Source organism: Crinia signifera, chromosome 4 (genome assembly GCF_055691185.1).
Source record: "Crinia signifera chromosome 4, ASM5569118v1, whole genome shotgun sequence".
NCBI lineage: Eukaryota > Metazoa > Chordata > Amphibia > Anura > Myobatrachidae > Crinia > Crinia signifera.
In genome coordinates this window covers 44,272,919-44,288,122 of record NC_139220.1, presented here as the reverse complement: position 1 = coordinate 44,288,122, position 15,204 = coordinate 44,272,919, and the positions used below count along the sequence as shown (strand labels likewise).

At 47.1% G+C, this 15,204-nt stretch overlaps 1 protein-coding gene across 2 annotated transcripts in view; it reads left to right on the top strand.

Annotated features, from left to right (window-relative positions):
• The window catches only part of POLR3B (RNA polymerase III subunit B), a 147,763-nt gene that overhangs the window by 86,219 nt on the left and 46,340 nt on the right, over positions 1-15,204 (top strand). For both annotated transcript variants that reach the window (XM_083181668.1, XM_083181667.1), the window contains exons 17-19: positions 2,829-2,903; positions 4,858-4,956; positions 7,697-7,824. In XM_083181668.1, coding sequence (XP_083037794.1) covers positions 2,829-2,903; positions 4,858-4,956; positions 7,697-7,824 — 302 coding nt within the window. The remainder of the gene's footprint in view (positions 1-2,828; positions 2,904-4,857; positions 4,957-7,696; positions 7,825-15,204) is intronic.

Genomic DNA, 15,204 nt, shown 5'->3' with positions numbered 1-15,204 from the left:
ATTAAGCTAAATAGAGCTGTCCCATATCAAAAGAGCCAGGTATAGGCTGTCGGCCAATGTTACCCAAACAATTCATGTTCGTGTCTCGTGGATAATGTGGCTCTTTCTCTGCTGCCAATAGGTCTGCAAGACCCAAAACGCAATAATGAATGCTTGCTAAAAGCCTGGCATATCAGTCCCTTGGGTTTTCTCTAGACAGAGCCTTTCTCCCACACAAAGGGGCAGTGCCAGGATGGGCGTGAGACTAAGACCTGTCAGTCAGTTGGCGGTTCTTCATACGGACTGCTGCCAGGATTAAAGTCTCTAAGGCACTGATATTTGTGTTCATTGCATTCGGAGCGAAAGAGCGAATTCCTAAGCTGCGTCTTCCAATTGCTCAGAAATCTGTCCGTCTTTCCATAATCGCATGTAACCGGAATTAGATTTACAAATAATTGGACTGTGCACTAATTTCATTATCCTGAGCCTAGAGGAAATGGAGAATAAGGGGGAGATATAAGGCAGTTATTTCACATGATAACAAGTAACCTTGGTGAATACATTTAGCAGGCCTCTAACCAAGTGTGGGAGGTGTCGCCATTGGTTTTAATGAGGTGATTGTATGTGCTCCTAATGGGTGGAGTACATGCGTTTTTAAGGAGATATATTTTTGGTGGATTTGATTTCTGGTGCTATGCAGAGGGTTTGTCACACAATCTTATAGGGGTATGCGTGCCACAAGGGGTCCACATGCTCGGACAGAGATCTAGAAGGGGGCTGCTACATGGTGTTAGAAGGGGTAAACACAGGCTGGTACAGACTGCTATAAAGGGGTCCACACAGGCTGGTACACAGGGTGTTAGAGGGGGTCCACACAGGCTGGTACAGGGTGCTAGAAGGGGTCCACACAGGCTGGTACAGGGTGCTAGAAGGGGTCCACACAGGCTGGTACTGGGTGCTAGAAGGGGTCCACACAGGCTGGTACTGGGTGCTAGAAGGGGTCCACACAGGCTGGTACAGGGTGCTAGAAGGGGTCCACACAGGCTGGTACTGGGTGCTAGAAGGGGTCCACACAGGCTGGTACAGGGTGCTAGAAGGGGTTCACACAGGCTGGTACTGGGTGCTAGAAGGGGTCCACACAGGCTGGTACTGGGTGCTAGAAGGGGTCCACACAGGCTGGTACTGGGTGCTAGAAGGGGTCCACACAGGCTGGTACTGGGTGCTAGAAGGGGTCCACACAGGCTGGTACTGGGTGCTAGAAGGGGTCCACACAGGCTGGTACAGGGTGCTAGAAGGGGTCCACACAAGCTGGTACAGGGTGCTAGAAGGGGTCCACACAGGCTGGTACTGGGTGCTAGAAGGGGTCCACACAGGCTGGTACAGGGTGCTAGAAGGGGTCCACACAGGCTGGTACTGGGTGCTAGAAGGGGTCCACACAGGCTGGTACTGGGTGCTAGAAGGGGTCCACACAGGCTGGTACTGGGTGCTAGAAGGGGTCCACACAGGCTGGTACAGGGTGCTAGAAGGGGTCCACACAGGCTGGTACTGGGTGCTAGAAGGGGTCCACACAGGCTGGTACAGGGTGCTAGAAGGGGTCCACACAGGCTGGTACAGGGTACTAGAAGGGGTCCACACAGGCTGGTACTGGGTGCTAGAAGGGGTCCACACAGGCTGGTACTGGGTGCTAGAAGGGGTCCACACAGGCTGGTACTGGGTGCTAGAAGGGGTCCACACAGGCTGGTACTGGGTGCTAGAAGGGGTCCACACAGGCTGGTACTGGGTGCTGGAAGGGGTCCACACAGGCTGGTACTGGGTGCTAGAAGGGTCCACACAGGCTGGTACTGGGTGCTAGAAGGGGTCCACACAGGCTGGTACTGGGTGCTAGAAGAGGTCCACACAGGCTGGTACTGGGTGCTAGAAGGGGTCCACACAGGCTGGTACTGGGTGCTAGAAGGGGTCCACACAGGCTGGTACTGGGTGCTTGAAGGGGTCCACACAGGCTGGTACAGGGTGCTAGAAGGGGTCCACACAGGCTGGTACTGGGTGCTAGAAGGGGTCCACACAGGCTGGTACAGGGTGCTAGAAGGGGTCCACACAGGCTGGTACTGGGTGCTAGAAGGGGTCCACACAGGCTGGTACAGACTGCTATAAAGGGGTCCACACAGGCTGGTACAGGGTGCTAGAAGGGGTCCACACAGGCTGGTACTGGGTGCTAGAAGGGGTCCACACAGGCTGGTACAGACTGCTATAAAGGGGTCCACACAGGCTGGTACACAGGGTGTTAGAAGGGGTCCACACAGGCTGGTACTGGGTGCTAGAAGGGGTCCACACAGGCTGGTATCCCCACTTGTTTGGGAGGCACACTTATTGGTGCCTCCCAAACTATTTTAAATATTACAAATCTGTAAAATAATAATAAAGAATGTGTCATAGTTATATTCTTTGTAATATTTTAAACAAAATTACAGGGGAAGCACTACCTCATCTGCCTCCCCTAACTGCACGTCCCTGATTTGGATACATTTTGTCCAGGTCTGGTTTATGAATATAATAATGTAACTTTGTGTATTCTATCAATATATTTAAAATGTGTCCTCACAGAATTCTATGTACTGTAAAGCACCCAGGGCCAGATACACTAAGCTTTAAAAAGTGATCAAATGGAGATTGATAAACGACCAGCCAATAATCTCCTAACTGTCATGTCACTAGCTATGTTTAAAAAAAAAATGTCAGACAAGAGCTGATTGGTTGGTTGTTTATCACTTTCCATTTTATCTTAGTACATCTGTCCCCCAGTGTCCTAGAATGTGCTTTCTCTAACTTACATTAGTGTATATCTGTTACAGGCCCTATATCATTGTCAAATCTCAGAAGCCTTCCGTTACCAACAAGCATATCCAGGAGCTCACTCAAGGATACAGGTTTGTGCTGATAATTACTATGAATGGACGGGATTTTAGCGTTGAGCACATAAGACTTATTATATAGAAACAATCATTACACTTTATGACAAATATTGTCATATTAGACCCTCAAGGCTTCTTGTTTTTGTCACGCATCAGGCTATGGCACTAAATAGGTCTGGTCTGTCTGCCATGTACAAGTAGATACAGACCCTTTCACAGATCATGGAGCCTATTACTTCCCTGGCAGGGGGAGCTTAAACCCAGCTTGGGCCTGCACCGGCGGGCCAAGCCCCAGCTTGGGCCTGCACCGGCGGGCCAAGCCCCAGCTTGGGCCTGCACCGGCGGGCCAAGCCCCAGCTTGGGCCTGCACCGGCGGGCCAAGCCCCAGCTTGGGCCTGCACCGGCGGGCCAAGCCCCAGCGTGGGCCTGCACCGGCGGGCCAAGCCCCAGCTTGGGCCTGCACCGGCGGGCCAAGCCCCAGCGTGGGCCTGCACCGGCGGGCCAAGCCCCAGCGTGGGCCTGCACCGGAGGGCCAAGCCTCAGCTTGGGCCTGCACCGGCGGGCCAAGCCCCAGCTTGGGCCTGCACCGGCGGGCATGTGGTCATTAGGTCAACAGTCAAAAGGCCTACATGAGTTTTTCATGATCTTTTTTTATTTTAAACAGACTTGTTCATACTTTTACCATCCCAGTGGGCATAGAGTGAGAATATAATAGTGTTCCGAGCCCAGCGAGGCACCATACCTGAAGCATGGTGAGCACCGAGGTACACTTATACAGTGTCTGTGCCGACATAGACACCGAAAAAAACATGAAAACCCATGTCAACCTTTTCCCATGTTGACCTTTTGACTATGTCGACCTAATGCATGTTCACCTTTTTCACCTGTTGACCTTTTTTGACTGTCGACCAATAGTGGTCGACTTTTTGACTGTTGACCAAGGCACTGTTGATTCACACCTGCTGCACGAGCAGGATGACTCCCTCCATATGGTTGAAATGCATAAGATCGACAGACAAAAGGGTGACCCATGCAAAGGGCTGACACGGCAGTGCTCGACACATGAATAGGTCGACATGAGTTTTTTTGATTTTTGGAACCTTTTCCTTTTTGGACTTTTTCATACTTTTTCACCTATGTGGACTCTGATTGGGAATGGTAAAGTGTACATAGCGGTAGCGGATGAAGGCGGCTGGCCCGGTGAGTGATGCGGTACTCTAATTTCGAGTGCACATGATGAAATTGACACACAAACACAAACAAGCACGTCAACCTTTATTATGGATCAACCATCTCCATGACGACCTATGTTTATGCCAGTCTTTTTGGTGTTGACCTAGACCAGAGGTAGGGCCACTTATTGCCCACTCCTGACCTAGACAATGGGCCTAATTCAGACTGAGTCGCAAGGCACATTTTTTTTCTCTAATGGACAAAACCATGCTGCACTGCTGTCGGGGCAGATGTAACATGTGCAGAGAGAGTTAGGGGGAGTTATTTGTTTCTGTGCAGGGTAAATACTGGCTGCTTTATTTTTACACAGAAATGTAGATTTCAGTTTGAACACGCCCCACTTAAATCTAACTCCCTGCACATGTTACATCTGCCCCATCTGCAGTGCAGCATGATTTTGCCCATTAGAAATAATTTTTTTTTTTATAAAAGTATTAAAGTGGATCAAATAAAAAGAAAAAAAAAAAGAAAAATGAGGGATAATATTGGAATGTCCCTCTGCAGACTACTATCTGTATTAATAAAAAACAAATATCAAATAAAAGGAAGCATTTTCTGAAGGAGACGGTTCTCCTGAGACAGACACCTGACTTGCTGTGAAGAAAGTGCTATCGCCAGTGTCTGGCAGAAGATATGAGCAGGTGGCTGTTCCTGGGAGACTGTGCACAGGATTTAGGATTCATTGGCGGCTGTAATTCTATATCCGAGTTCTCATTATTTCACTGACAATTTGCAGGAGCTTTGAGGATTTTCTCCATGAAAGTCTGGTGGAATATTTAGATGTCAATGAAGAAAACGACTGTAATATATCGCTCTATGAACACATGATAAACAAGTGAGTTCCAGTATTAAAGCTATATTAATGTGGCCAATCTTGCCATGTTTTTTCTTCCATTTATCGTAGTTTCCAAACTGTCAATAAACTGTGTAATCCTGATATAAAGGGTCTATTTACTTAGCAAGGAGAATGATAATGTGGAGAGAGAGATAAAGGGTACATGTGAGTTATCCGGACGCCCGATTTGAAAATCGGGTCGGATCGGGCACATCGCATCGCATCGCATGCGACCATCGGATGCGATGCGATGCGATGACCCGATTTTTCCATAGGAATCAATGTTAAAATGGACTGAGTCCATTTTAACATGGAATTCAATGGGAAAAAGGGGTCCTTTTCATACCCCTACTATCCAAGTGGGCATGGAGTTGGATATAAACCTGTGGCGAGCGTAGCGAGCCACCGAGCCCGAAGCGTGGCGAGCGTAGCGAGCCCCGCGAGGGGACACGGAATACCGTCCCCTCGCGGGGCTCGCTTCGCTCGCCACGCTTCGGGCTCGGTGGCTCGCTACGCTCGCCACAGGTTTATATCCAACTCCATGCCCACTTGGATAGTAGGGGTATGAAAAGGACCCCTTTTTCCATAGGAATCATTTTAACATTGATTCCTATGGAAAAATCGGGTCATCGCATCCGATATCGCATGCGATGCGATGCGATGCGATATCGCATCGCATCGCATCTGATTGTATGCCTTAACTTAAGGCATACAATCAAAAAATCGGGCGTCCAGATAACTCACAAGTACCAGATAAAGTAACAGGCAATCCACTCCTTAACCCCTTGAGTGGTGGGTTTTGCTGGGGCAGGATAAACCTACCAGGGCAGGTTTGTCTTGCCCCAGCAAAACCCACCACAGGTGGTCAGATGCCGCTCCCCCTCCCCTCCCCTTTCACCTTCGCTCCAGCGTTAGTACGCCGGAGCTCCGCTACCGCCACTGCCCCAGCCGCCTGTCAGTGTGATCACACTGGTGGCAGGCGCGATGATGTTTCGCGGCTGCTCGGGAGGACTCGGGTGCCTGAAGTCTCCCGAGACGCCCCGAACACCCCCGAGCCTGCCGCCTGTCAATCACTAGAACTAATGGTGGCGGGGGCAGGGGAGCTCTGGCGTACAATCGCTGGAGGTGAGGGGACAGTAGAGCGGCCACTGGGGGGGGGGGGGGGGGTTGTGCGCACACCTGGACACTACTGGCGCACACCTTCATTTTAGTGGTATGCCCGGAGATTTTCAGGGACCGCCCGCTGCGGAGCGCAGCTGAGCCCGAGAAATCTCTGGGCATACCACTTAAGTGGTTAAGGGGCCTACACACATGGAGATGCTAGAACGCTCATCAAAATCGCTCAGCACAACGTGATGTGTCAGCGCTGGTGGCTGAGCGATGTGTGAGGGCCAGTGTTCTCTGGTGAGAACACTGGCCCTGACCGATTAATATTCAGTATTTGGGCGATAGCGACGCGCGGGGCTGTGCATCGCTATGGCCCCTACACACACATAGCAATTTTTGGGTCATTTTCTAAGCGATCTAGTGAGATTGCTTAGAAACTTCCCCTAAATCGTTACATGTGTAGGGGCCATTACGGTTACAGGTTGTATTTAAAAAAACAGGAGTTGGTTGGTATTTTACCTCTATCCACTGTATCACTCTGCAAAGTAAACAAATTAAAAATTATAGGTAAATATTCCCTATAACTGCAATGATGGCTTTGAAGTGCTTAAGCTCTAAAGGCCCCCATACACTAGCCGATTTTGGTCAGATTTCAGCCAGATCAGTCGGATCTGGCCGAAATCGGACCAAAATTGGCTAGTTTTGATGTCCCCTCAGATCCGATGCGCGGTCCCGTGCGCATCGGATCTGCGTCGGGTGGTCGGACCTGCTGCACGTCCGACCACCCGACTTGGGACCTAGTGGGGCGGCGCGGCGGTAGAGGGAGCAGGGGGGGCTGGGGACGCTGCGGGGGACACAGGCGGCATAGACCCGGGCAGGGGGAGCCGGCCGGGAGCTGTCAGTACGGAAGGAAAAAAAAAAAGCCCATACAATGAATGGGCAGCCTGTGATTGGCTGAGCGCTCTCTCAGCCAGTCAGCAATTGGCTGAGAGAGCGCTCAGCAGCCAATCACAGGCTGCCCATTCATTGTATGGGCTTTTTTTTTTCTTCGGTACAGACAGCTCCCGGCTCCCCCTGCCCGGCTCAGCTGTAAGTAATTGCCGCAGCTGTGTCCCCCGCAGCGTCCGTCCCCCCAGCCGCCTCAATGTCCCCCTGCTCCCTTCACATTGCAGCTCCCCTGGAGTTGCAAATGATACATCGCATGCGATGTATCATTTGCAAAACTTGGCACATCAAGTGCCAAATCGTGTGTCCCCCTCCCGGGGAGCTGCAGGGGGGAATCAGGTCCGACTTGTCCTTAGGACAAGTCGGACTAATGTATGGGGGCCTTTAAGGCCTCCATACACTAGTCCGACTTGTCCTGAGGACAAGTCTGACCCAGTTTCCCCTTAGCTCCCCCGGCAGCTTCCCAGGAGAGCTCAATAAAGATTTGGCACTGGATGTGCATGGGATCCAACAGCAGCAGAATTAAAAAAAAATAATAATAATAATTCAAAAGACAGGCCAGCTGTTGATAGGCTGAGAGTGGGCTCTCTATCAGCGGCCTTATTTATAGTATTATTTGGCAAATTATGTTCATACTGATTTTGTATTATTATAACATTCATTTGTCTTCTTTTTTTTTTTTTCTTAGGCAAACCACGCATTTGGAGATCGAGCCATTTACGTTGCTTGGGGTCTGTGCTGGGCTAATTCCATACCCCCACCATAACCAGTCCCCAAGAAACACATACCAGTGTGCTATGGGGAAACAAGCCATGGGTAAGATTACTTATCAGTACCCATCTGCCCTGTTATATGTCTAATGAAAGCAGCAATGAATCTGGAACGACAACATTTAAAAAAGATGTATGTAAAGGTTGTCGGAGCTGGAACATCACCAACAATCGTGGTAGTCCAGCATCACAGGTTTGCCAGTGCAAGGAAAGATCTGTGCTATTGGTTGTTGCAAGGTGCACAGGGATACGGTCGCTAGATTGACACCATGAAGGTTGACAGAGCTACGGTTGGTATATGCATTTCTAGGGTAGATGTATGAAGCAGTGATAAGGGAGGAGCAGTAATAAAGTTCCTGGTACTTTATTACCGGCCAATCAGCTCCTGACTTTTTAAACCCAGCCTATAACTTAACAGTCAGGAGCTGATTGGCCGGTGATAAAGTACCAGGAACTTTATCACTTCTCCTCCCTTATCACTGCTTCTACATCTACTCCCTGAGTTGGCAATAGAAAGGTTGAAAGTCAGAAGTGTTGACATGAGTTTTTTTCACATTTCCCCCCCCAAAACATGCAGTATTTCATACCCTACCATCCACTAGGGAGAATATAACCGTGTTACAAGTGCAGCAAGCCATGCGAGGGGATGTGGTACACTGGTAGGGTGTCAACTGTCGAATTACGATGAAATTTAGGACAAAAAAAACATGAAAAACTCATGTCAACCTTTCCATTGTCGACCTAATGCTCGAGTCGACCTTCCAGCCCTGTCGACTTTAGCCATGTCCACCTTCAGTGGTCAACCCAATGCATGTTAAACTTAATAGGTTTGACCCAATGACTGTATCCCGTTGTAACTGCATGTCAGATTTACTGAGGGTTTGATATTCTAATGTTGACAGGATGTTGACAAAAGATACCGAACCTGATATAACTAGACCTAAGTATTTTGCCGTAAATTCTAGAAATTGGTAATAAATCTGCCTTAAAATGGTATGAGTTTTATTGGAATACCTGAAATGAATTGTCTCATTATACAGTTTTCTGACTGTAATAAGAGACGCTGGTCACTGCTGGGTTTTGCCTTTCCTGTCCTGTAAAACGTTTCTTCTCTCACCCCACACAGTGAGAGAGGATCAGTGTGTACAGAAAGCCAATCCCGCCCCGGCCCAGTCCTTTTGTTGTCCTGCGCTGTGAATGAGGTGTTTCTCTCCTCTCCCTCTCCTTTTTTTTTTTGTGTGGAGTGTCATTTGCAATTCATTGTCTCAGCTTTCTGAGGTTGGTGTATTCAGCTGCTCTGACCCCAGGTCCTGCACATTTAGCTCCTTTGATACAATACTCTGACGTTCCTGCCGATGGTCGGGACACAAAGGCTGCTAGATATCTTAAGCAATAAAAAGAGGGCCTTTGTTTCTCTCTGTTATTACAAAACACCTGACTAAAGAATAAAGAGGCAGATAAAACCCTCATTGACAATGAAATTGGCACCAGACACGCACTATTTATGAATATATCATAAAGATTTGAATACAGAACGGAGCTTTTTTTTCTTTTATAGAAACCAAAGTTTTCACTAAAGTGAAAAATATTTAGTCAAAATGTTCAGTACTCTTACAATGAGATATAAGTTAAAGGCATATGTTTAAGTTAGGTTCAACCCCTTTAAGATCGGAAAAGGTTTATGTCTCTTACTGGAAACACTCATTTTCATGTTTTAGAAATATCACCAGGAATAAGTTTGTTTGTTTTTGGCGTAAAAAATTTTTTTCATTAGTTTTTTAAATTTGTACTCATGCATCTAGCCTCAATACAACTTCTCACACATGGCGTCCAGCGAGACTGAGCCACGCCGAGCGGTGTACTCTAGCGACTATTCACTTCACATGGAATGTTTTGAATATTTATGGGGGTATTCAATGTTAGTCGTGCTCCCGCAGCCATCTCCCGACGGGGAAGATGGCTGCGGGGCCCTATTCAATGCTGTCTTCCCCGACCTCATTGAACAGGGGTTCTCGGCAGAACGAGCCCGACATCACAAGCTGTCGGGCTCGTTCTGCCGAGAAAAGGCGGAAATAGGCGAGCTCACGGCCGGAGCTTGTCTATTTCCTGCCTCAGCTTGCGGCTACACCCCTTTCTCGCCGCTCGGCGGCCGGGACATTGAATCCCAACCGCCGAGCTCAAGTCGAGCAAAGCGAGAACGGGACAGGGGCACGGCTGTCTAGCTTGCTCGACAGCCGTACCCCTGACATTGAATACCCCCATTAGAGTCACAGATAAAGTACTACAGAACTTGGCATGGGGTATATTCAATAATTTTTGCGAGCTGTGACCGTATTCAACTGACCCCCTGCACACGCCGTTTCCCTGTCACTAGGTTTTTTCAGCGATGGGGATGCATTGAATACGGTCCTCAGTCGCACACAGATGTTTGAGTGTTGTATATATGTAAATTCGTGCAGTCTTGGGAAGCGGTTTTGTCACATTGGATGGCGACCAAGACATAGGGCCTTATTCTAGTTCACTCTTTCTGACAAATTCCTTTTTAGATGGACAAAACCATGTGCACTGCAGGTGGGCAGATGTTACTTGTGCAGAGAGAATTAGATTTGAGTGGGGGTTTACTTCAAAGTGAGATCTATATTGCAGTGTAATAATAAAGCAGCCAGTATTTACCCTGCACAGAAACAAAATAACTCACCCAAATCTAACTCTCCCTGCACATTTTACATCTGCCCCCCTGCAGTGCACATGGTTTTGTCCATCTAAGAAGGATTTTGTCAGAAAGAGTGAACTAGAATAAGGCCCATAGAAACATGTGAAAGGCCAAGTTTCGCAGGACCTAGCTAGATGAGAAGGGATATTTGGCGCAGCTACGGCAATAGTGTATCTGTATTTTATTCTGCAGTAATTTAAAGGTTTTTGAAGGACTCGCGTGGTTAGTGACCTGCAGATAGCGATAATGTCATACCATATATGTAGTCAGTCCAGGGACGGATGCATATGTTTCAGTTCCCAACACACTGATTTCCCTCTGGTGGTATTCCCCCCCCCCCCCTTTTTTTTTTCTTACACAGATCTGTAAACCACTGGGTGGATGTACTAAACATCAAAAAGTGAGAAAGTGGCTGGTTGTTTATCATTCTCCAATCAGCTTCAAGCTGTTATTTTTCAAACACAGCCTGTAACATGGCAGATAGCTGGTTGTTTATTGCTCTCCACTCCGGACATCTGGGCCTCTGTCCCATCCACACATTTCCTGCAATTTTATGGGGGTATTCAATCCCCTCTGCTATTTCTGACGGGGGAAATAGCGGCCGGCACCTATTCAATGCTTTCGGGATAGACAGCATTGAAGAGGAAGATCGACAGAACGGGCCGAACTTTAAAAGCTGTCGGACCCATTTTGCCGCTAACGGGCGTGAACACGACAATCCACGCCCCCTTTTCGCCGATCGGCAGGCAGGGCATTGAATCCTGTCTGACAATTTGCGGTCAAGCAAAACGAAAATGGTCCAGGGTCATGGATGTTGGGACATACCGACAGTCGTGGCCTGGGATTGAATACTCCCCCATAGTAATTAGGCAGTCTAGGGTTGGGGAGGGAAGCTTATGTAACTTTAATTGCACGATTTCTTTTACTTATTAGAACCCATTTAGAATAAGAGAGGGGTCTGAAGGTTTCTACATTATTAGGTGCCACATTCTCCTTATATTTTTTGAATAAAACACCCTGCATTCATCATTCATATTGGGCCAGATACAGATGCTAATTTAATTTCATGCTGGGCTTCTAAAAATATATTTTAATGCTGCTGCATGGAACTGTATTGAGAAGTCCCCTGGGCATACAGATGCAGCGGTGGTTACAGAACCTTCGATAACTGACATCCACCAGGCATACAGACGCAGCGGTGGTTACAGATCCTTCCATAACTGACATCCACCAGGCATACAGATGCAGCGGTGGTTACAGATCCTTCCATAACTGACATCCACCAGGCATACAGACGCAGCGGTGGTTACAGATCCTTCCATAACTGACATCCACCAGGCATACAGACGCAGCGGTGGTTACAGATCCTTCCATAACTGACATCCACCAGGCATACAGATGCAGCGGTGGTTACAGAACCTTCGATAACTGACATCCACCAGGCATACAGACGCAGCGGTGTTTACCGATCCTTCCATAACTGACATCCACCAGGCATACAGATGCAGCGGTGGTTACAGATCCTTCGATAACTGACATCCACCAGGCATACAGATGCAGCGGTGGTTACAGAGCCTTCGATAACTGACATCCACCAGGAATACAGACGCAACGGTGGTTACAGATCCTTCGATAACTGACATCCACCAGGCATACAGAAGCAGCGATGGTTACAGATCCTTCGATAACTGACATCCACCAGGCATACAGACGCAGCGGTGGTTACAGATCCTTCCATAACTGACATCCACCAGGCATACAGATGCAGCGGTGGTTACAGATCCTTCAGTAATGGACCATGTAAGTGACTGTGTGGTCACACAGAATGTTCGCAGGAACGGAGATCCTTGAACCATACATATTTCCTGCCTATATCACCGACGTAGGCAGAGACGCCCAGCAATGCATATGACACTCCCACAAAACGCAATTCTGCTGTAAATCATTTGTGATTGATTCCTCACTGCGCACGTCCTCCTAAAAGTGCCTTGGTTTGTGCGCAGTGCTATAGTGATGCCTGAGCAGTCGGCTCATGACGCTACTATTAATGGGAAACATTTATCAATGTCAATTATTCCTCCATGTACTGCGCGTTTCGTGTTTGTGGTTCCATGTACAGATCTACTGTATTACAAAAGTACTATTAATTGTTAGACTTGATACAGATAACATTATTGTTCTGGGTACTTGTGTATTATCACGGTGCCCACTACGGCATTTGCGTAGTGGGCTATTCAGGGTAGTCAAATCGCATTGCATGCCATTATTGTATGGCATGCGATGCAACGCGATTTTCCTATGTAATGTATTCACTGCTCTCTGTCAGTGAATACATTACAAAAATTGGGTCAGATAAAAAATCGCATTGCATGCCATTATTGTATGGCATGCGATGTGATCAGATATCTGTTCCGATTGGACATATAATAATGGCATTTAATGTGCTATACAATTAAATTACATATAATGTCATTTATTTAGGGCCCCCCCCCCCCCCACTATCCACGTCATCCTGAAGTGTGGTGAGCATCGGCGTGGAGTTTATCTTATATAGTGTGACGAGCCCTGCGAGGGGACGCGTAATACATGTAACATAATACGCTCGCCATGCTTTGGGCTCGCTGCGCTCGCCACACTATGTGAATTCAACTCCACGCGACGTGGATAGTGGTGGTATGAAAAGGTCGGGCAGATGCGTTCCGCCGCCTTTCGCGGGGCACGCTGCACTCGCCACACTTCGGTATGATGTGGATACTGGGGGGGGGTATAGTACATTAAATGCCATTATAACAGGTAAAATCGCATCTCATCGCATGCCATGCGATCCGGTTTCACTACGTTTGTAAAATCGGGCGCCGTGATGATACACAAGTACCTTGTTCTGAAATATGTGTATATATAGTAAATGTTGTGCCTTTACTGTTCAGGACAAAGTTCCCAATGTCTGTGATATTATGTAGTTTCAATATTGCCGGTGAATTTATAGAGTCATAAAGCGTTTTGGGAGGATTTAGAGTATAACAATACAGAACCTCTGGCATATTATGACCTGAAACCTAATCTAAAATGATGTAGAATCTGTGGTTGGTTAATGACCTCAGTATGCCTGGATTTGGCATTATACTGCTACAGGCCTGACATTCACCACTGAACTATTCCAAATATGGAATTCATTTACGTTTCTGTATTGTGTGTATAGCTGTTCTTATCGCATGTGGGGTACTATGCACTGTTGTCTGTTCTGGTGGTGGTGTTTTACTTGTATAGAACAAGATCTTCTACATAGTAAGATTTAGAACTGAATTTATTTATAAAATGCTTAAGTTTTTAAAATAAATGACAAATTGAGACTCTTCTATATTTTCTCTTATACCAGTATCATTTTATATAAGCAAATATTAATCTTCCCAGTTTTATACTGAAAGGAACATTGACAGTGATGCAGCTCACCTAAACTAACCTTGGTAAATTGTAACTAGTCAAAAGATAAAAATTGTGAAAGATGATCACTAAATACCATACTTGCCAACCCTCCCGGAATGGCCGGGAGGCTCCCGAAATCGGGTCCCCCTCTCAGCCCCCGGGAAGGTGAGCAAGTCTCCCTCTTGCTTCATGGAGCCCCCGCTAACAAAAATACTGGGAATTAACGTGTCTGCGCGAGGGGCGGTGGTAAATTACACAATTACGTAGTTTTGTATCATTTAGGCCTTTAGCGGTTCTTGGTGACATCAGCCTCCTTCCCGCCCCACGACGTGTTGCCTCTTCAGGCTTCTCTCGGAGAGGCAACAATAAAAGTAGGCAAGTAAGCTAAAGACACAGGGGCTTTTTCAAGCAGGTGGGGCAGATTTTAAAATGTGCAGAGGCAGAGTAGTTTAGATTTAGGAGAGATATGTACTGTACCTGCTCAAATCTAAACTGCAGTGGAAAAATAAGGCTTAACCAGCATATTTGGGCTACATGCAAAAGCATACACTCTGTACCCTACATGCAAAGATAAAAGTATTTCCACCCCTTGTATTGCAACATGGTTTGTTCCAGGTGCGAAGTTACTTCTATTTTTCTGCTTTGCTTCCAACTCAAAATCAGAACCAAAATGTTGGTCACATCTGATGATTATTCTCTCTGTGTGTGGACTCCACTTCATGCTTTTTTAGTTGATCATTCACTTGATGTGATCTGTTGAAAAGTTGATAGAATCTGTCTGATAACAACTTCCTCCTACGGTCTGTCCTATAGTCCAGTGGTTCCCAACCCTGGTCCTCAAGTACCCCCAACACTATTTTCTAGTTCACCCAGCAGGTGCAAAGGTGTACAGGTGATTATGATTCTGTGTGGAGACCTGGAAACCGTGCATTGTTGGGGGTTCTTGAGGGCCAGTGTTTGAACCACTGCTATAGTCTTTCTTTCCACTATGTTCAACAGCATGCATGCCCAACCTCAGTCCTCAAAGCACTAAATGTCCAGGTTTTATAGTTTGTACACACAGTGTGATTTTTCTTGCGATTCGATCCTGATTCAATTGGAAACGAATGATGCCCATTCGATTTTTCTATTCAATTTTGCTTCTATAATCAAAATCGAATAAAGAATAATAGTACATATCTCACCATACCCTATAAAGTGATAGCCATACTTGAGCATAGGTGACTTAATTAAGTATTACTTTTGATTTAACCATCTGTGCTGACGCCTGGATATCACTAATAGTTGCAC